General features: G+C 35.6%; 1 protein-coding gene across 8 annotated transcripts in view; it reads left to right on the top strand.

Annotated features, from left to right (window-relative positions):
- Positions 1-21,686, top strand: part of CDH13 (cadherin 13) — a 479,376-nt gene that overhangs the window by 220,707 nt on the left and 236,983 nt on the right. For all 8 annotated transcript variants that reach the window (XM_005020165.6, XM_072044043.1, XM_072044040.1 and 5 more), the window contains one exon: positions 5,189-5,341. In XM_005020165.6, the coding sequence (XP_005020222.4) occupies positions 5,189-5,341 (153 nt within the window). The remainder of the gene's footprint in view (positions 1-5,188; positions 5,342-21,686) is intronic.

Here is a 21,686-nt window from a genome sequence, read left to right as displayed (position 1 = left end):
ATTTATACAGCTTTGAAAATCTTGCCTCGCACATAGACTGGTGACTGAAAACTGATCTGGAACTATTTTGAAATTCAGGGCTGTAATATTGTCTCTGCTACTGTATTACATGAGCATCTTTAATTGCTGATGGCTCATTCTGCTGTTTACTTGAGTTTTGCAAATATTGTTCAGGCTAGTCTACACCAACCTAGCTTGTTTCTCAGAGAACATACTGAATAGGTATTTGTTCAGATGCATTTCAGCTAATAACTATTTTTTATGTTTGATGATTGTGAAAGGCAGTTATTGTGGATCTTAACAGCAAGGCTTGCTTTGTGAACAAGAGAAAAGTGTAAGATAAAATATATGCTGTCATTTATAGTGTGTTTGTTTTATCCCTAATTATCATGAACAATGGACAGAGTCATGTGGAGGAATTTAATTTCTGTTACCTTTAGGTATGTCAATAAACCACCTGAAAGTTCTTTAGCATCACCCAGGTATTGAATGAGTTCTGCATTTAGGCCCTAGTCAGAGGGAAGGTCCGATTTGGCCAATACGTCTCCCTTTGACAAAGAGCAGAACTAGGTTGCCAAGATAAACTAGATGATCTGATCCTCAATTAATGAAGACACATGTATTGAAAACCAATAAACTAATAAATGATTAAATCCAGCAAATTTATTTGAATTGCTTTAAAACCACAGTTTTTGTATGTTTATCTTATAGTAGTGAAGTAGTAGATATAGAAGAAGGTTCTGTAGGTTAGGGGGGTTGCATAATGATAAGAATATTTTGCGTTTGTCTTGATTGAAAGATTATTTGAGTCAGAGCACAGAGCAGAAGGAGCCTCCAGCTGTAAAGAGTGGTTTTCAATATGGCAGGACAGGAAGTGTCTGTTCGAATATTTATGTGTTGTCTAAACAATGGGCCTTAAACCATGGTTTTGCTCTTCTGGAGTACAGTGATTAAAGAAAAAAATAGTTCAGTGCTAAATATTCCGTGGATAATTTTGCTTCCTAGAAGAGGAAGGAGAAGGTGAGAAAAACATGACCATGAAAAACAACCAAAAAAAACCCACAAAACTAAAAAGCATGCTGGAGGCAGTTTAACACTCCAAAGTGAAAAGTATTGGGACTGGAACCAAATGTACCTCTCTGAAGGTGGCAATCATTTTCGAATTAAAATTGAAACTAATATATTGTACTTCTAATTCAGACAGTGCCAAGAACTAAGAAATTACAGAACTGATTGCAGCAAACACCTACTGAGGCTGGTGAACTCAGATGGTGCTGTTAAGGACGCAATTACTACGGCTGCAGAACTGTAAAGTCTCTCTGGGGGTAGTGTGGTTTTTGTACTTCTATTTCTCTTCTTCTCTTGAGAACACCGGTTTACTGTTGTGGTGTACCTGTAACAATAGGGGGATCAGAATGCTGAAATGAGTTTAGCTGGAAGGGATACATAATGTCAGGTGGAAAACAACACTTGGTAAATATGTTTTGGCTATGGTTCAGCAAAAAGCAGATCCCGCCAGCTAAGTAACGCTCTGATTTCTTGAAAGTGTCTCTTAGTTGAGCCCTATACTCATCTCTGCCTTTTTTTATTTTGTTTTGATTTTTCAAAAAGAATGCTGTTCTGTCTTCAGTGCTATAGAAGGGGTTCTGACAAGGCTAGTGTGGATCATGTCAGTTTTCAGTATGTTTATTCTCCAATGCACCCTTCACATGGGAAAATGCTGTTAACCCTTGTTGAGGTGGGGAAATGAGACATATCTAAGTGCATCTGTGCTGTTCTTTGGGCCCTGGGGGAGGAAGTAGCCTTCACAAGTCTGTATTATTGTGGGATGTTTGGTAAGCAATTATTCTGTCTACCACATCTGCCCACGTTGGATTGGTTTGGAAGGGACCTTTGAAGATCAGCTAGTCCAGCGCCCTGCCACAGGCACTAACCCAGGTTGCTCAAAGCCCCACCCAGCCTGACTGTGAACACTTCTTATGGTGAGGCATTAAGAGTGAGAGGCATTCTCGTCACCCTTGAATTAAGAGGTTTTATACGCAACGCATACCTACTGTCATACAGTGCAGATGTTTTCAATATTAGAACCTGCACTGAAGGTCCTAAAGCTGTGAAAAAAAAATCTGGAGATATGCATTTCTGTCTGTAGGTGGTAGCAACTGTGGAAACTGAGCTTTTTTAGAAATGTAGAAACAACGTCCCAAAGCAAACATTCCAAATTACAAATAATTTGGCCTTGCCTGTAAATTGGGAGAGCATTGTTGTGTAATACGTTGTAACCTAGGAAATTTTCATACCAACGGTGCTGTGTTTTAGATGGCATTCAGAATAGCAGTCTTGCCAGAGGAGATGTCAGACAATCCTCCTGTTCTTTCTTCCTTGCTCTTGCTGAAGCACCAAACCATATGGCAAATTAAGCCTGATTTGTATTAAACTTTTCATTGTACTGAGCTTAGTGTGAACTGGGAAATGCACTTTCTTTGAACTATGCAGCCATTATATAAGCTTCTTAATTAGGAGATGTTAATGTTCTTCTTTACATTCATGGGAGTATGTAGCTCCCTCTTGTGGCTAATTAAACATTTTAAAAATATCATACTGAAAATTACTTTTTATATTACCACCGTTGCATTAGAGCAAGTGATGCAGTGGTATATGGAGCATCTCTAACCTGGGTTTCTTAATACTCCATCAAGCATGAGTTGCTGTGCAATAACTAGATGCCTAACTGACTAAATAGATAGGAGAGAAGCCTCTGCACATGCTTGAACCAGGACTGTGCCTGCTTCCTGAAGCTTTAAAAAGGTTCAGCAGACACATCCTGTCATTTAGACAAACAAACAAACAAAAAAACAAACAAAAAAACCTCTGCTGTCTGGTAACTTCACTGACCCTGTACACTGTATGCTGAGGAATGGTTGCAGTTAAGGTTGGGATGAGATATGGGATGCAATGTAGCTCCAGGGAAAACAAATCTTTCAGGTACCACATTAGGATGTATTGCTAGCAAATTCAAGATTAAGGTCTTTGTCAGATTTGGAGCAAAGAGTAAGTTTTCGCTCCAGTCAGGCTTGTAGGGATACTTCTTACTGCTATTATTATTACTCTTCTGCCTTTCTATCTAGTGTGAAGAAGGATCTGTACATAATTATCTGGAATTTGTCTTATAAATTCCCTTGCAGAATATCAGTAATGTCCATGACTTGTTGTGCTTTCTTTCTGTGGCTTCTTGCAGTTGGGGTTTTGGCCTATCCTATGTCTCAAATTTGTGATGAACAGTTAGGAAATGTTATACCGCTGTGGTGGGATAGGACTCTTGTGTAAACATCTCTGAATTAGATTTTTGTGCTGGTCTGTGGCTGAAATGGTGCCTTTCAAACCACTCTTCTTATATTATATGTAAAGGAGCGCTTATTATAAGAAGTCTCAGAAATCAGGACAAAGGACAAGTAATTCAGCTTTTCCTACAAAAGTCAGCAATGGTCATGACACTGCAAAATCATAACCATAATAAGGAAATAGAAAACCATACTTTTAAACCTGATATAACAAACGAACAAAACCACAGATTGGTCAAAATATGTATTGAATATTGGGTAGCTTTCAGCCATTAAGTTTTGGTTTCATCACAGAACCTGAAGCACAAAGTTAGTTTGCCCTTTTGTCACTTGCAGTGTTGTCTGCCTCTGTGTTTTGTCATGACATGCTCAAATATACACAAGAAGAAAATTTAGTCGATTAGCATTTCTGACTAGGAGGAGGAAGGGGATAAAAAGGTGAAACAATTTTTTACTTTGAAATTTCTCTATTTCCCAAAGGGTTTGAAAGTGGAAACTTTATCTCTGAAAATGCTGATTTTCTATTTCATAACTTGTGGCTATTTTTTTCCTCAATTAAAATAAAGGAATAATGATTATGGAGTTTAGTCAAAATCTCCCTGCTCAGTAATCTGCCAACCGGTGTTGCTGAACCCACAGCAATAGGGCAACAAGCGTGTATTTCCTCAGGGACATTATTAAACACCCCGCATATCGATTATTGCAAAATTGGCACAGGTCCAGATTTCTAATGCCCCTTGTTCCTTCCGATTCCTGAGCTGTGATTTAGACTAGCATATAAATACTTGACTTAATGTTTCTGCGGAAACATTAACAATATAAAATTTCTAGAAACAAAAGAACATGAAACAGCAGTGGGAAAGAATGGCTTGGCAAGATTGTCAGCCTTAAAGGGCAGATTAATTTATAATCCTTCTAGATTCTGGTGTGCAAGTACAAATTTGCAAAGCATGTAGTTTATAAGAAACATTGTGTAGCTATGCAAGTTTACATATGCTACTGTCAGTAATGTAAGACAGCCTTGAAATTGGATTTTTAGGGATTTTTTCATATGGGAAACAAGATAGTGATAGTAACCAGGAGTTTTCACTACACACATATGTATATAAGTATTCATGAATTTGGAAAGTGGAGGAATTCCAACTGTGTGACTAAGCAGAGTTCTGGGCAGGATACCCAGATATTTCTGTGAGGAGATTTTTCCTTGGTTTAAAATCCTGGGAAAGGAAGAGTAGAGAAGAGAATGAGAAAGGGGGGAAAAAATCCCCAAAGTCATCTATTTTGAAATAACTGAGATTGCTAATAAAAAGGGATGACTAATTGGAAAATAATGTGTGATGGCTATCTGATATGATAAGAGTTGTGAAATAAGTATGCTTTATGCCATTTGGTGGAATGTGTCTTTTTTTTTTTTTTTTTTTTTTTTTCTTGTAGGATTTGTTCGCAGCTAGTTTATCAATTTAAATGGGAAAAAAAGAAAAAGAATTAAATAAAATGTCAAATGCTAGACATGGAGTGAATACAGTAGCAATGGAATAATAGAAATTTTAAGTAGTGAAATAGAAGACAATGAAGATAAGATAGCAACTGCCTAAGGACCTAACTAGCTTTTCCATGGTTTAACACAAGAATTGCAGAGTGTTTTCTGAATGACTGAAACCATATTTTATATTTTCATATTGTTGGCTGGGAATATGCCTCAACATTAGGATAAAGATTGAAATTGCTTACGTGGGTTTAGAATGATATTTTTATTTTATTTTATTTTATTTTATTATTTTATTTTATTTTATTTTATTTTATTTTATTTTTATAATGTGGCCTGTAACTTCTTGTTTTCTGTCATGCAGGTCATCAGGAGTGAAGGGACTGAGGGAGCAAAGTTTCGACTCTCTGGTAAGGGAGTAGATCAAGACCCAAAAGGAATTTTTAGAATCAACGAGATCAGTGGGGATGTCTCTGTGACCCGAGCCCTTGACAGAGAAGCAATTGCCAATTATGAGGTGAGTACTCATAGCAATAAGATCTTTGCCTCTCTGTTGGTAATACATACTTTTGAATGCGTATTAGCTGTTGAAAAAAACTGCAGTTACTGAAGGCTAAACTGTGAGACACTGTGCTAAAAAAATTCCAGAAGAACCGTTTATCCTTTGGAAATTGTAAATGTGTGTCTTTTTACATGCAATCAAAGCTCTGCTCTGCTTTCTGCATGTATTTCTGTCACTTATCTTCAGTAGAACTACTGTCTGAAATTCACGTACGCATATGATTTGTGAATACAAAATTATGTTTGGACAAAAGAAGGTATTTTGGGAAGTTGCCTCTAAGGTACTATATGGTTATACTTTCTACTTTTGGTTGTCAAGTTGTCAATGGAATATACTATTCATCTCTATTTTGTAGTAATGGATATTTTTAATTGAGCTGCAGAAGATCCTGTTAATGTCAGCAGATACATTGTCAAACGTGTCTTCAGCAAAGATTTTATAAAGGATTCCTTTCCTTGTCAATAAAAGCAATGTTTCTCCCCACTGAAATACAGCAAGTGATCTTGGAAATCTGTAAAATAACTGCATCATGATGTCTTGAATTGCGTAGTATAAATAGAGGATCTGTCAATTCATGTTTTTTATCTCACTCTGGAAATGTGCACTCAGTTAAATTGTGTCTTGGCACTTCAATATAGACGAGAAGCTGGATTCAAAATGCTCAGTAGATTTGTTCATTGCCACTTCTGCCCCAGCATAGCAGATCTGATCTCTGTATCATCATGCAGAAGGGAGTGTGTACTGCTCCAGCCTATGAGGGGCTTGGGGTCTGCCGACATTTCTGATTGCTGTCCCCAACCTCTTAGTTTTGTCTTCTGCTGTGTAGTAATTACTACTTTTGCTTTCAGTGCTGTTTCTCTCCTCCTCTGGAAGAGTTTACTAGTTTGATGACTAGTCATGCTTGCCCAAAAAGCATTGCTAAAATGTACCATATGTTGATTTTCAACACTTAAACATCTATTTCTCATCTGGGTTTACAGTGAAATGTATGTTAACCACTTGCATAGGATTTATGGTAGCCACTGCTGTCTTTCTTAAAAGAGAAATGTTGCAGTTTCTCTTTATAATACTGTTCCTCATCTTCATTTTCCAGCTGTTTCCTATTTTATCATAGTGGCTTTCTACCTTAATGTATTGAGTATAAACCTTGGATTTTTTTTTACTGGAAAATCATAGTAGTCTTTTCAGCCTAATGCATCAAACCACAAATGGCCCTCCTATCTGATCTGGCAAAGCATACACTTAAATTAAGACAAAAAACATTTCCCTAGAGAAGCCTTTTTGAAGCAATGCAAATTATATACAAATAGTGCAGTGTAGCAGATTACCCAGAGCAATGCAAATGTATATCCTAATAGGTTGTAGTGCTTCCTAACCTGTTATATAGCACTCTGCTCAGCATGCTCACTGGCATCCTGTTGTGCAAAATGTAGCTGAAAAGTTCTGCAGAAGGAGAACCCTCAACTTGATTTAGTCTGTCTTTGAATCCAGCCTATTGTTTTCCAATAAAGATGTTTCATGGTGTCAGGAAGGCAGTGGGATTTTCTCCTTGATTTCCTTGATACATTGAAAGATAAATTACCAAAAAGACTCAGATTTTTGTCAAGTTTTTTGAAAAAAAATTTAACTTGCTTCCCCTGCCCACAAAGTATTGATTTCCTGAAAGACTTATTTCAAAGCAAAAGGCAAAGAAGAAAAGAATAGATCTCCATGAAAAAGTGCAAGCTCTTTGCAAGCCATCTTACTATCAAATATGTAATCAGTGATGGGGCAAGGATGAAAAAATTAAATTTGTTTGAATCATTCCAGCTACACAGAAGGCTGCTGTGTATCAGCACTGATTTATTTCCTATTCTTAGTGCATATACACTCAAGGGATGAGAATTAAAGCAGATGTTAATAGGGCACAAAATTGAGCTTTGGTGATCACAGTATTTCATAGAACTTTGCAGCTTTTACACATCCATGTACCACAAAGCACTACAAATTATCTAAGGGTATTTAATCTATTCCAAAAAATGTTGTTTTTTCTACCATTGAAGGTTCAAGAGTAGTTTTTGCTGTCTTGTTTATCCTGGAGGAATATTGAAAAGCTTGTAGGACTTTTTCCTCTGATAATTCATTACAAGAGAAAAGTGATTAAATTATAGGGCAACTGAATTCCACTCAGAAAACCATTGATTGTCTGAGTTAATTGCCACTTTCCACTGTTTGTTTCAATTATTTTATTTTTAGTAAAGGATAGAAAAAAATTTCAAAGAGTGAAAAATCTGAGTTGGGGCCTGCTAAAGTCTATCTGCTACAGCTGAGTTGCATGGTAGTTGTGTGTTGAGAAGATTATGCATTAATGCATTAATGACATGAGCCTCTAGCCCCCTTCCCAATACAGACTTATTTGATTCATTTATTATTATTATTATTTAACTCTCTCAAAAGAAGTGTCATGAAGAGCATCCTGACAGGAATTCTCTGGATCAGAGAAAGGAATGGATTTACACTGAGTAGTTTTATTTTGGGGTTGGTTGCCTGTTGGTGCAACTACTAAATAACGGTCTGAAGAAAGGACTTAGGCAGACTATAGTTATATTGTTGAATTGTTTCTGGTTTGTTGAGATAAGCAGGTCACGTAGAGCCCCTACTTAATATAAGAAAAAAGCATTCCGTTTACAAATATGCTATCAAAAATAATGTCCTTAGTTTTCTATCAAGACTTGAATGAATAAAACTGGTTGGAAATTTCAGGGAATGTAAGATTGTTTATCTAATATTAAAAATTGCAGTTATTTAAAACAAATACAGAAATTTAGGGAGGACGTATTTTCTGGTTCAAATCACTGAGGTACGTCCAAAAATTTCTAATAGTCTGGGAAATTCCTGGCACACTTCATTTCTGCTGTCTTTTCTGATTCCAAAAGAACAGGAATTTTATTGACTTTCAGCTGCATCTTTAGGCAATATCAAAGGAATTCAGTCATGCTAATGTCTGACGACAGAACTGAAGGATTCCAATGAATTTGGAAGTCTAGCTGTGTTAAGCATTGAAAGAAAAGACTAGTGAATTGGGAAACAAAGGTTCAAATACGAAGCCAGTGAAGACTGGCTGAGGAACAGAGGTTATGGGGTAACTTGTTAATTGAAAATGTGGAGTTTTTCCAAGCCTCACATTTGCACAGATACTGTATGTTCACAGGCAAAGTGCTTGCATGCAAGTAGAAGCAGATTACCGTGATTGAGATGACAAAAATTACTAAGTTAAAGAACTATGTTTGGGTCTTTATTCAAAGGTTGGATATGTCCAAAAGATATAGGGATAGGAATCCATTAATGTTTTTACAGTTCATATATGATATTTTGGTTAGGCATTCCTTCTTTCCTAGGTATGCCCGAGTACAGGACAAAGACTGAAGCTGTATAAACTCATTTCCTATCACTTCCCATCACCATGTGATCCTTGTAACAGTAAAATCCAGTCCTGTTAAGCATCAGTGGTAATGTGCCATCTAGTCAATGGTTGGCTTTCAGTCAGATGTCAAGACGCTAAAGGATGGTAACCATCATTGGTGGGCTTTTTTATAACTGCAGGGTGTGTGGAAGGGAAATGATCAGAAAGCGATCCTTTGCAAACACAAAATGAAGTTTGATAAAATCATTCAGCGACAGTGTGCAAATTAGAGCTGTGAACAAATTTACATAGGTAATTTGAACTGTTAATGAAGAGTTAGTTTTAATTATTTTTTTAAGTGAAGAGCTTTATTTGCTTTAGAAAATACTTCACAAGCAGAGGTGAGAAATCAGTTTTCAGCTTTTTTTTTTTTTATATATATAATGACATATCACACTTCTATGAAAGGATGCCTTGCAACTGTTAGACTGAGATACTCAGAAAAGTTATGTTAAAAGTACTGAAAAGTAAATTAGGACTATTCCCTATGTATTACTGTTTCTATACATTGGATAACAAGTAGACTGAGAACAGGCTGAAGGATTCAGACCAATGAACAGCAACCAAATCTTTAGCGTGAACTGCATCAGTTCAAGTTACATGAGACTGCTATTTCTGTGACTGAGACAAACATTTACAGAGATGCTTGCAGTCCTACTGGATTCTATTTCTGTGCTTCATAAGGAACAAAAAAATGGAAATGCTTCAGAGGTTTGAGGAAAACTGGCTCAGTCAGGTGCCTAGGAATATTTTCTGACAAAGATGTTCAAGTACTTGAACGTATTTTTGCATATAATGAAAGCGGTATAAAAACCTAGAAGTAAACAACTGTAATTTATCTTGTACAGAAAAATGAATTTGTCTTGTGTTTAAGTTGAGTATACTGCAGCCACATCCTTTTCAGAATGATTTAACATACCCTGATACTGAATCTCTGCAATATGCAGCATGGAGATAGATAGCGCACACGTGTGTTTCTCTCTCCCTTTGAGAATGAAAACCACAGATTTGCTTCTAATTTCAAGACAGGTCTAAACTATGTTTTTATCTTGGTTATCTGCACTGGCAGAATTGTATGAAATTTAAGTGATCTGCTCTGTCTTGAGCTGAAACCAATTATTGCTGGGAAAGGTCAGACCTCCGTCATCTCCCAGTAATTTCCTGAAAAGGAGAAGGCACTCAGCATTCCATGGGAGGAAGGGTTTTGGTCTTGTGGGGATGTAAATTTCAGTCAAATGTATTTGACTTAATTAAAACGTAAATGATACACAGAGAAAACATAATGGTGCTCCCAAACTACATGTGTTATATCCAAAAAACATGGAATCGTGGCAGAGTACAAACTTGTCAGGGAAGAATCTTGATCATTTGGCAATGAGAAAAGATTTTACTTGGAAAAAAAAATAGCTATTGAATTTGATTATTAATAAGCTAGAAACTTATTTGTATAAATAGGCTCTAGTTAGATACGCTGACATACAGCTAAAAATTCTGGAAGTGAAAATGATCTCTGTAGCTTACATTATATAAGTATACATAAAGAGTGCATAAGATGTCAATATAAAGAAAAAATATAAGTTTATAATATGCTTATATGTGTATATTCAGCAAAGTGTTCACGTGTTGCGGGTAAACTCAGAGATGACTGTTTTGAACTAATTTCATAGTCAAACTACAGAAAGGGAAATGAACACTGGCTGAGAAAGTGCCATTAGGTTGTTACCAGGCAGCACTGCTTGAAGTTTAGCTGTCCCTACGTGGATTCTTCAGTAAGCAAGCTGATCAGCTCTGTACAGAAGAGGAAAATTCATCACTGTGAATGCTAGAAATAAGAATTTCTCTAGGCAGGATCTTAGGGAAAAAAATAAATAAAAATAAAAATTAAAAATAAAAAAAGAAAAAAGAAAAAAGGGGGCTGCATCTTGAAAAACATTGAATTCCTTTTTTCATAGCTACACATGAAGGGACTGCAGGCTGCTCTGTATCCTGAGGTAGGCATGATAATCTTAACTTCGCAGAGATTTACATCTCAGCAGTTGCACTTGTGTTCACTTAGCAGTCACAGGCTGCAATTTCTAAAACCTGTGTTAGCTTAGCTTCCAAATTACCATTAGAAATTGATCAATTGACAATTGAAGCTCAGTTACACTGCTATTATTCCAGTATAGGCATTTTCATGTAGGAAGAAGAAATCAACTCTGCTTTTATATCAGAAACCCATCTACTTCTTGAAGAATGAAGGAAGTTGAAGGTCTGCCTTGGGCAAAATGTTGCCCTGTGTTCATGCTCCTTTCTAGAGCTTTCACTACAGCCCAAAGTTTCAGAGCAGCGAAGTTGCACCAGTGTTGGCAGTGGGTTAGGTTGTACTAGTGTGCTTGTGGCAATGAAAGTTCTGCAGTTTGTGGAGCTCCATGGATTTGTGGTGCTTGATTTGAGTCTCTGCCTGTTTGTCTCTTTGCCTTATTAAAGATCTGCTGTTGGCTTCTGTATTTGCCAAAAAAGTATTCAGCCCCTAAAATGGCATTATATTACAGAGGACTGTACATCTTATGGAACTTGTTCTTCATTCTCACAGTACTGAACTAGTATTGGTCTTTGCTTCTGACATGATTGCTCAGGACTTAGCACTGCTTTCACTTGTATTAGAAGAGACTGAAGTAAGTGAATCTGTCAACCTAAAAAAATACTTTTAATCTAAAAAGTAAGTGATGAATTAGTCAAAAAATGATGCATCCTATTCTTCTGTATCAAATGGATTTAGACAAAGAAGACATGTAAAGAGAATGCCCTAAACTTGAGGAAAACTTGCATTATTATTTTTTAAATATAATTCATATTTTTTTTTAACCTTTATTATATATATTGAGATTCTAAAATGAAAGATTGTGCTTTAGGAAATTTTACTTTCATTTAACTTGAAAATGCAGCAGTGAGAAAACCCAGCAGCAGACTACATCATTCAGTGAGATCTGTATGGGCAGACTCCTGATTTAATTGGGAACTTTTGGCATTTGTTGTTCACTAAGATGAAAAACAAGGTGATCATCATAACTGTGTGCATACATCAAGTATTTGTGCATATCCATTTTACATAGAATCATATTTTGTAAAACTAAGATTTAAATAGTTGCTTACACAGCTGGGATGTAAGTGGGATGTCAAGCTACTGAGAATATCTCCTTTCTTCACAATTTTATTATTATTTTTTTATTGGATGAAATGAAAACCTGACAGAAAGTCTAGTTAAAATTCATCTTGTTTTTATGTATATTCTGCCATTTTGTCTTGGGGGAATAAGATATTTATTTTGTATAAACTCTCCAATTTACCATATCTTGTTCATTTTTACTGTAAATAGTCTATTCAATACATACTGCAGATCTAAATGTTATGAGATATCAGCAGGGTACTGTGATTCATTTCAGAAATCACTGGCATCCTCATATCACTTATTGTGGAAAGCACACAAAAGTCAACAGTTGGTTTTGTTAGAGGGCATATGCTTTATTCTTAGATCTAACTGCTTGCATGGCTTTGTCATTCCTGCTGTTCAACAGCACAGTCATGCCATTTGTAGGAGGAACAGAATGAAGTCTAAAGGGAAAAATCAGCAAAGGTTTGTTTATACCCTATAACTGCAAAGAGAAGGTAGTGGGCTTGGATCTCCATGCTAAAAATAACTCAAATTCCAAACATCAGGCAAAATTAGTGTTTTCTTATTGAAGAGTAGGAGGTGGAAATGCACAGCAGTAAGAAATAAAGAATGATTGGAGTTTACTGAAACAGTAACAAATGAGACAAATTTTGGTTTCATGTTTGGGTTTGTTTATTTGCTTTTTTTTTTTTTTTTTTATGACTACTGCTTGGAAATAGAACACCATTCCTGAAAAGAATAATGATGTGTTCAGTTACACAAGAGGAGACTAATAATATTTTTGTCATGTAATGTTAATAGTCTGTGAAACCATTTTTTGCCAGTTTATATTAATTGCATTTTAAGGCATTTAAAAGTCATCATGATACTGCTTCACTCTTTAGCATGATCTGTTTGTTTCTTTTCCTTGCCTACTTGTACTATAGCAACTGTCAGAAGTTCTTGCAGAAGGCTCACTGTTCTAGGTGAGCCTAGAAGTACTTGGCATAAATACCTGGAAAGGCATCACTGCCATTTCTCCAAACCTTACGTTTTCCTACAGCAAAGGGAAGGAGTGTGCATTGGTTTGCAAACACAGATTATTGTTTGCAGCCTTATGCAGCGATGGATGTGGCAGCACTTTTGCAGGGACTGCTGACATGCTATATCTCTGGCCAGGGCCCCTCAACTCTGTGTGGAGTGGAGAGAAGGACTAGGTGAGCTCCTGCAGCTTAGATCTGTACCTCCCTTCCCCCTGCAACACACACACTTTGTGTACCCCAATGCTGTAGCATTTGCCCATTTTCTCTGCTGTGTATTCAGACATACCTGTTTACACTCGTGTTTGCAAAGGTGCAGTCTAGAGGAAAAATGGGAGTATTCTTTTTTGGTTGGAACAAGACAAACAACTTGCTTAGGAAATCTTTTTCTTCTCAGAAACTTCTCTTGAGCCTATTTTGGTGCATTGGTATTGTTCTAGCTAACCATACTTTAAGCAGAAACTATTAATCTTGTGTCTGTGAAGGGGGAGATATATGTGTTGTGTGTGTGTGTGTTTGTGTTCAGTTTCATCTATTGCTGGGTTTTTATTTCTTGTTTAGTTTCCTGGAATAAGTGCACAAGTTGTGAGGTTCTAGATCCTTTGTTAAGCATACAGAAACAGTGTGTATTTTGAAACTGAGCACATTCTAAAATGAGAATGTTCATTATTAATCTACATTGTTTCCCCTTCCCATCAAAAATCACATTTCCTCTTTCTTTCTCTTTCTTTCTTTCTTTCTTTCTTTGAATTCATTATATTTTTATGTCAATATTTTTTTTTTTTTCTCTGCAGCTAGAGGACCTTCTGTCTCCTTTCTGACCTCTTGTTCTTTATGTACCTGAAGAAAATCATATTACCTCTCTTATCCTCTCCTGCAATCTTCTTTTCATTTTCCACCTTTTTGGATCTTTTTTTTCCCTTGCACTTTTAACTTCATTCCATAACCTTTCTACTCCCCCTGTCTGTCTTGATGTTTTATGTCATTCACTTACATTTTTTCTAAACTCTCTGCATTTTCTTATTCAGACATACTGACCTGTTTTAGACTCTTTATAAATTGCATTGCTAGGGGTATGCATAACCATCATCTAAGCATAAATTTGTTTTGCTGTTTTACAGAACCTTTCCACTGTCTTTGCAAAAGTTGTTCTGCTTTGCCCATTCTAATCTGGTGTGTTCATAAATAAATTCCTTTAGAAACCTGTGTTCTGGAAACCCTGAACTTTGGATTACTTGCTAGTTGCCTTTTCTAAAATTCTAGTGAAACAGCCTAGGTAGTTTGTGTAATGATAAGGAATTTGATGGAAAAGGGAGTTTTATTTACATTTTAATGATGTTTAGTTTGTATATCTCTTCAGTCAGGTTAAATGTATTAATTTAAGTATATGGTTGCCTGGAAAAGACTAGCATTTCATTTATGAAATGTTCAAATATGTGCAGTTAAGCTGTTTTCAAAAGCCAATCTTTCTTCATCTGCTCTTTCTTGCACCAATGTTTAGGAGCCATAATGTGATGCAATTGCTTGATAAAGCCCTTACAATGACTACTCAGGTTTTTTATTATATTTTTTCAATGTCTGCCAGAGACCTTGAGGAAAAATGGCACTATGGACCATGGGGTCTTCATTAGTGAAATAATGAAAAAATATCTGTGGATTGTAAAAAGAAATTTTAAAAAAGAATGATGACTGCAGTCCAGAACCCACTTCCCCTTGTCATCTTCAAAGCTCTTTGCGAGATTTTAAGTCCACTGCAGTCCCACAGATAAGGCAGATGACTGGTTCTGGGTGGGTGGTAAGAACATTTTATGTTTTGAACTGTGGAAGTGAAACTAGAATCCATCTCTCCCCCCCCCCCCCCTTTTTTTTTTAATTTGGTGGTGGTGGGTTTTTTATTATTTATTTATTTATTTTGGCAAGTATATCGGCTAATGTTTGATGGCAATTGACTAGTCTCAAGTAGTGTGCCATGAGTATAACTAACTGCATAATTCGGCCCTGCAGTTTGACCTGGGTTAACAAATTGACTGATGCTGCATGAACATAAACAGAATCCATTCCCTTACTGCATCACACATGAACTCTGTAGTTTTTGCAAGAAATGAAGTGTAAGAAAATGCAAGTTTTATGAATATAGGTCTGACTGATAACATTTGCCAATAACAAAGAGAATCGTTTATCTACCCACTCACTTTAAAACTACAACTGCACTATGGTTTTCTGCTGTACTTTGATTAAATACATAGTTAGGCACAAGTAGGTATTTGTGCATAAACACAAATGTGCACTATCAGTCTTTCGTAATTACAGCATTTTGGAGTTATTTGTGGAGACTTTAGTCACTCTGAGCTGTAGGCATCCTACTTTCACCAGCTGAAGCATTACCTCTCCCAAGAATTTAAAATATACGTGTCAGATATTCAAAGTTTGCATGAGGATTTTATACTGATGTATTGAGTTCCCTTTAATATGGCTTCTGGGCTTTTTTTGACCCATGTACCTGATCTTTCAAACTCTCTTTGGCAGTTACATATTTCTCTCTTTAAAATTAAAATATGACAGGACTCGATAGGTGGAGCTCTAAGAAAACCACCGACTGTAATGAAACTCATAAAAATGTAAGAGTTGGCATCGCTACCTATTGCAGGCAGAGCTGTAAGAATCTCCATTTTCCCGTTATTAGTCTTTTGTGGTGAAAACATTCATGAAAACAGGCAATCCTGTGTTCACATTTTTCCTCCTTTAGATCTATTTCAATGCATAATAGCAAATGAGTGAGAGAGTTGTATTGGACTACAGCTGTAAATAAAGAACTGTATGAAAAGGCTTCTAACATTATGGAAATATTAGTTGGCATCGTTTTGTTGACATGTAAATGAAGAAAGTCTTGCTGTATTCATCCTGGTTTACTCATGTAATTACAAATAATTTTTTAATTACATATTTTCCTTAAAACTAAGGTATATTTGGTGAATGTCCTGGAGGCTTTTGGTGGTGGTGATTTTTTGTTGTTTTATTTTGTTGTGGAGGTGATTTTGTTTGCTTATTTTTTATTTTCTATTAGCTCATTAACAAGACACAGCTTTAGTTTAATTATTTTATCAGCTGATTTAAGATGCATATATCAGTACATGTAGGATTTTCCTGTTTTGAGGGGCTTTCATTCTAAATTTTCTTTAGAGGATAAAATGGGTGTCAGTAGCTACTGGCAAAACTCATTGTGCAGGTGTGTGACTAAATTAAAGTTTGCAAGGGTGGATGCAGAAACTGTAATCCTGATCCTTTTGAAGATGCTACTCCATAAGGAAATTATTTCTCTCTCTTTTTTTTTTTTTTTTTTCCCCTCATCTAATATATAAATATACATAAGAGTTGATGGGTTTTGAAAAATTCAGGTCTATGTTTTTGAGAGATATAAAATTCTAGGACATTTCCATACTGTCACCAGGGTCTTGAGAATTGCTTCCTGTTTACACCATGCATCCAAAAGGGCAGTGCTTGTTGAGAGCATTTCTACCATATTCAAAATATTTCATCTAAACTTGCTAGGCTGCTGGCAGCAGGAATAGGGGCTGGTAAATATTCTGCTTGGATCTTTCCTGAAGCCTGACACTAAAATGAAGATGATCATAAATATTGTCCAGTTGGCACTGCAGGCTTCTGAGTGGGAAAACACATGGGTAAAATACTGGAGAAGGTGATATGGAGCCAGAAAACCTCTGTTTGAAACTCTTATATACATGAGAGTCTTGGAGTAATATTAATTATAATTTCTTCTAGCCTTTGTTGTTAGCAAACCCTGCTATGAGTTTGTATTTGTGGATTATATTTGCAAAATAGAGAGAGTTCATCTTTGCAGAATTCTTCCCAACCTCTGCTCTACCATTATCCTTAGTATTTATTTTACATAATGGTAATTCAGATATCTGAATGCAATGCATTAAAAATACCTATTATCTATTTGAGGCTCTGTGATTATATATTTATTTCTTAAATGTATTATGTGTATACAGGTGATATGAATACAGGTTACAAATTTTATATGTGGATGTGAACAAATAAAGCAGTGTACTGCTGTTGTATTTATGTTAGTTTTAGAAGATTTAATAGATTTAAATAACAGGATTATGGTGTACTACTTACAAATTGTTAAGAGGGAGGAAAATCTTGACAGTTTTAAACTACCAGTTTTTCTTGTTTTCTAAAACAGTTTGTAAAATAACTTGATTTTTTTTTTTCCTTAACTTGCTGCTAAGGAACAGGGAACAAGGACAAAATGGAGTAAAAGAAATTGTTCTAAATATGTTATATATGCCCAAGATTCCATGGAACTTTACATTTTCTTCTCTAAACAGGACAGAAAGCATTTGGCATGGAAGAATACTGTCCTAATTAGTCATTTCATATGAGCTTCTATTTTCCCAATGATCAATGGGACAGCCATGCTCACTGTGTACAGACGGACAGAGTTTCCTTCACCAGTCTAGGGATTTGCAGGTCTGAAGGCCTTATTCCCAGCAGTTGACGCTTCTCCTCAGTGAAGGCTGCAATTTTGGTCTCAATATTAGAAATGTAGAGCTTCCAATGGCGACTTAAAGAAAAAGCAGCAGTTTTGGTACTTGTCAGGACTAGAGTGTTTCTAAGTTCAAATCTTGGCATATGATTATTTGTATCGTGTGCTGGCTATGCTCTGCAGGGCATGTCTAATGACACTGACCTTATTGAATTGTGGATCTGCTGGACATGAAACCAATAAATTAAAGCCCAATCTGCTATGTTTATGGGCTTTATGAGCCAGCAAACTGATTCTCCAAACATGTAATTTGCTTGTCATTCAGCTTTGCAGAACATGTTTGTGGCAGTACAGAAGCAGGAGACTGTAACTGCATTTGTAACCTTTATTATATTAACAATACATCAACTGGAAAAATACACTGCATTTTTTCAGGTTTTAAATTGCAAAATTAATTTTCAATGTTACTTTTAAGGTACCAAGTCATCTACTGATACTGGTACTTAGTTCCTATCTGCTGATACTGGTACTTAGTTCCTATCAGACCTATTTGGAATTGATATTGGTAATATATTTATTAAAGAAAATGCTTTAAAGGAATTGGTGTATTTGAGGATGTGCATTTAATTTCACTCTATTTCATTATTGGTAGCTTTGATCAATACTGTGCTTACTACCTCTACCACATGCTCCGAACTTGTAGAAGCAAGTGTATAAATCTTTTCCCTGGTCTATTCTGGCTGATCTAACCATGCTGAAATATAGAAAGGAAGCTGTCTCCTAAATTCTGGTGGGTGAAATTAGTTAATTGATTAGCTGAATCCTGAATTAAAATCACAATTAAAGGCAAAATCATCTTTCTTATCCTCCAAGTCATTTCCCAGAAGTATAGCAGTCAGATTACAGGCTTTTGACATGGGTTGGTATTGGGAATAAATACTGTTTTCAATAACTTTTACCTGTTTTTAAATCAAATCATGACAATAATAGCAATTAATAAGCAAAAAATAAATAAATAATTTTTTTTTAGCAATTTTTCAGCTCACAGGGGAAGGAAATTCCATTGATTTTTGAAAATACTGAAGATGTGACTCAGTGAAAATAATTACCATAAATGTAGCATATTTTTTTTTTTCTTAATATTTTTTTTCCAATGGACTCTGCTCAAAGCATTTAAAACAACAGTGTGGACATTGTACATTCAATTGCAATTAGTATTTACAGAGCACTGATGCATGCTTTGCTGTAACAGTCTCAGGGCATACTTCAGGCATACATATTTGCATTTGAGACTTAACCTGTACCTTCCTCAGTGACAGATAAAATGCCAAGGGTTTTATAAGCATGTTCATTCCTAATACTGGCAGTGTGTTGTTACCCTGCTATGAGTTTTTCCTTCATTATGTTTTGCTGTGAGCTTATTTGAATATTCATTAGAGCCTTTCTGAACATATTTTTATCACTTATTGCATCTCCATCATTATCATTTGTCCTTTTTCATCCATATATATGATTATCCAATGTTATAGGCCAACGTGACCACAGAACCTGAGCTTTACATCTCAGCAATTCTTGCAAAACATGCACAGTTTAATCACTATATCCTACAGAAATCCATAGCACATTCTAATCTCCAAAGATGCAGTTTGTGATTTAGTAAATGCTATTCTTCATATAGCATTAGTAGTGTAAAACAAAGCTGCACCTATGTTGAAGGATATTTTGTTCCTGCTGATACTGTCATTTGGATGATGTGAAAAAATGATGTACTGATATTAGTTAGTCAATTTTAATTTTTGTTATTTAACACCATAAGTTATGATATTTTATGACAACTGTGTGATTTGGGTATGATTTCCACCAATTATACATTCTGCTCTGAATCCCCAGACTTTTGAAAAGTATATGAATAAGGTAAGTCACATCCACCAGGTCAATTTTCTTTTATCTTTTCACAGAGAATGGCAAGATATATGTATGAAGCTTATAAGCATCCTTGTGAGACAGAATTATTAAAGCTGGTTATTAATGAGAATGTTTTCCTTTTTATAACACAAAACTTGTTCTATGCAAATAGCATGTAGAAGTTACCAGCTTCTGTGCAGGCTATTTACTTATTTCACAGAGGAGTAAAGTTTAGGTAGGAAAGGAAGACAGAGGTTCTTTGCAAATTGGAGGTGAAATGTATCACTCTCAATATACATACACCTTATTTAAGTAATTCTACTGCCCATTGACTTCACCACTAGATGCCAAAAATCTCTTAAAACAAGATTCAACTCTTCAAAAGATGTGGCAGATTATCTTCATTTTTTATATGGCTCTATTTTTACAGCTTTTTTAAGGTTAAGTATGCTCTTTTTTTTTTTTTCTTTTCACATTGTAAAGCCAATATTTCAGTTTGCTTTGTCTTTTGTGTTTTTGTTTCGTTTGTAACTTTTTTTCAAACAATATCTAGGAAATTCAGATGATTTAAATATCAGTTTTCTTAAAGATGCAAGGAGTGGTTTTCTTTCTTTACTCGTGCTGTCACAGCAAATCACAGATTCTACTCTTAAAGTCAGATACAAGCACACTTAGTAGTAGTAAGTGTTTTATTCTATGACTTGTGCTTTAGCTCATGCATTTCTCTACAGTGGTGAGGTTGGAAGTGATAGGTGTTGTCTTAGTAATATCTATCTTTTGGGGAGTATAATTGCATCAATAGTCTGATATTGAACTAAGACTAATCACTGGCTAGCTGCTTTCCACTGAGGCTGTAATATATTAAGACAAAACCTAATAATCTCAGTAGCACTGTTCATGAGATAAGATTGAGATTCTAATATGAGCAAGAACAGAAGAAATAGATTATTCAGAATAAACTTTGTTAATAAACAATGATGTATTGTGCTAAATGTGGTGCTTATTAATAGATATGATTTCTTTTTCTAGATACATTATAGTATTTTTTCAACATGAATGATATATAATATTTTTTATTGTTGCTGGATGAGTAGAAATGTGAATGTAAAATTGTGAGATATTAAAGTTTTTAGAGGTTTTCTACATGGGACTTATTACAGAATGTACAGAGTGGTAATGAATTTGGCTAGTTGCATTTGAAATCTGTAGATCTGACAAGTACAATTGTGCAGGTAACTAAGTTCTGGTTTTATGTCTCAAATACATACAATACATGAGGTGCCAGGTCCAATTAACAGTCTGATGGTGGTAAATCCATTATCCTTGGAAAGAGAATCCACCATCAGGAGACATTAATTCAATGTGACACCAACTGGGGTGTTTATATACAGCTAATTGCAGTGTCAGACATTCTGCTCTAATTGAGTTTAATTGTGGCAAAATTGGAGTTAATTAAAAGTTAATGGTATAGAGCACATCATGTTGTTATAAACTACGGGTACATGTTTCATATCTGTATTATTGTTATTTAAATGGTGCTTTCAATTACTGTGCCTCATATTGGCACTTTGGAAATGCACTGTAATTGTCTTCACATCACTGAAAGTCTTTGTTTTGAGTAGACACATAGAAATATGTTTGTTTGTTGTTTTTTTTTTTTTAAAAAATTAACTAAGTTTATTACATCACAAAGTAAACATCGCATACAATGTTTCCAACCTTTGTTAAGGAAAGGGTTGATTTCACCAGACTGCCAGTAGAATAGAAAAAAATAATAATTATCTAGCTAACCTGACAAAAAGGATACCATTTTTGACTTTGTCCAGCATACTTCAGTCAGGAAATCTCAGGCTCCTCATCTTTCATGAATCCATCTTTTTCTGATTTGTCCTATCTCTGGCTGTTCTGTCAGCATCTCTTCTGATGAATCTCTTTTCTGGGGGATTTTCCCTGAGAAGTCTTCACTTTCTTTTGTCTCTGTACCTCTTGTCTGCTCCTTTGCCTATATATACACTGACAGCTCCATCTCTATGCTGACCTCTCTCTTGATGGAGTCTTATATCAAAACCTTTCTTTGACATGCCCTTCTGGATGTCTTACTGCCGATTCAGGAATAATCATTTCATCTTCCCTCTTCTTTGTCAATATAGACAACACAAACATCCTCCTGCCAATGAAGCTGGTAAACCGTCATCTTTTCTGCTTGCTCCATATACCCTTTCAATGTACAAGACTTTGGGGTCTTCCTCCATTATAATTACAAACTT

Source organism: Anas platyrhynchos, chromosome 12, assembly GCF_047663525.1.
Source record: "Anas platyrhynchos isolate ZD024472 breed Pekin duck chromosome 12, IASCAAS_PekinDuck_T2T, whole genome shotgun sequence".
Lineage (NCBI taxonomy): Eukaryota > Metazoa > Chordata > Aves > Anseriformes > Anatidae > Anas > Anas platyrhynchos.
This window is presented reverse-complemented; position numbering and strand designations above follow the sequence as displayed.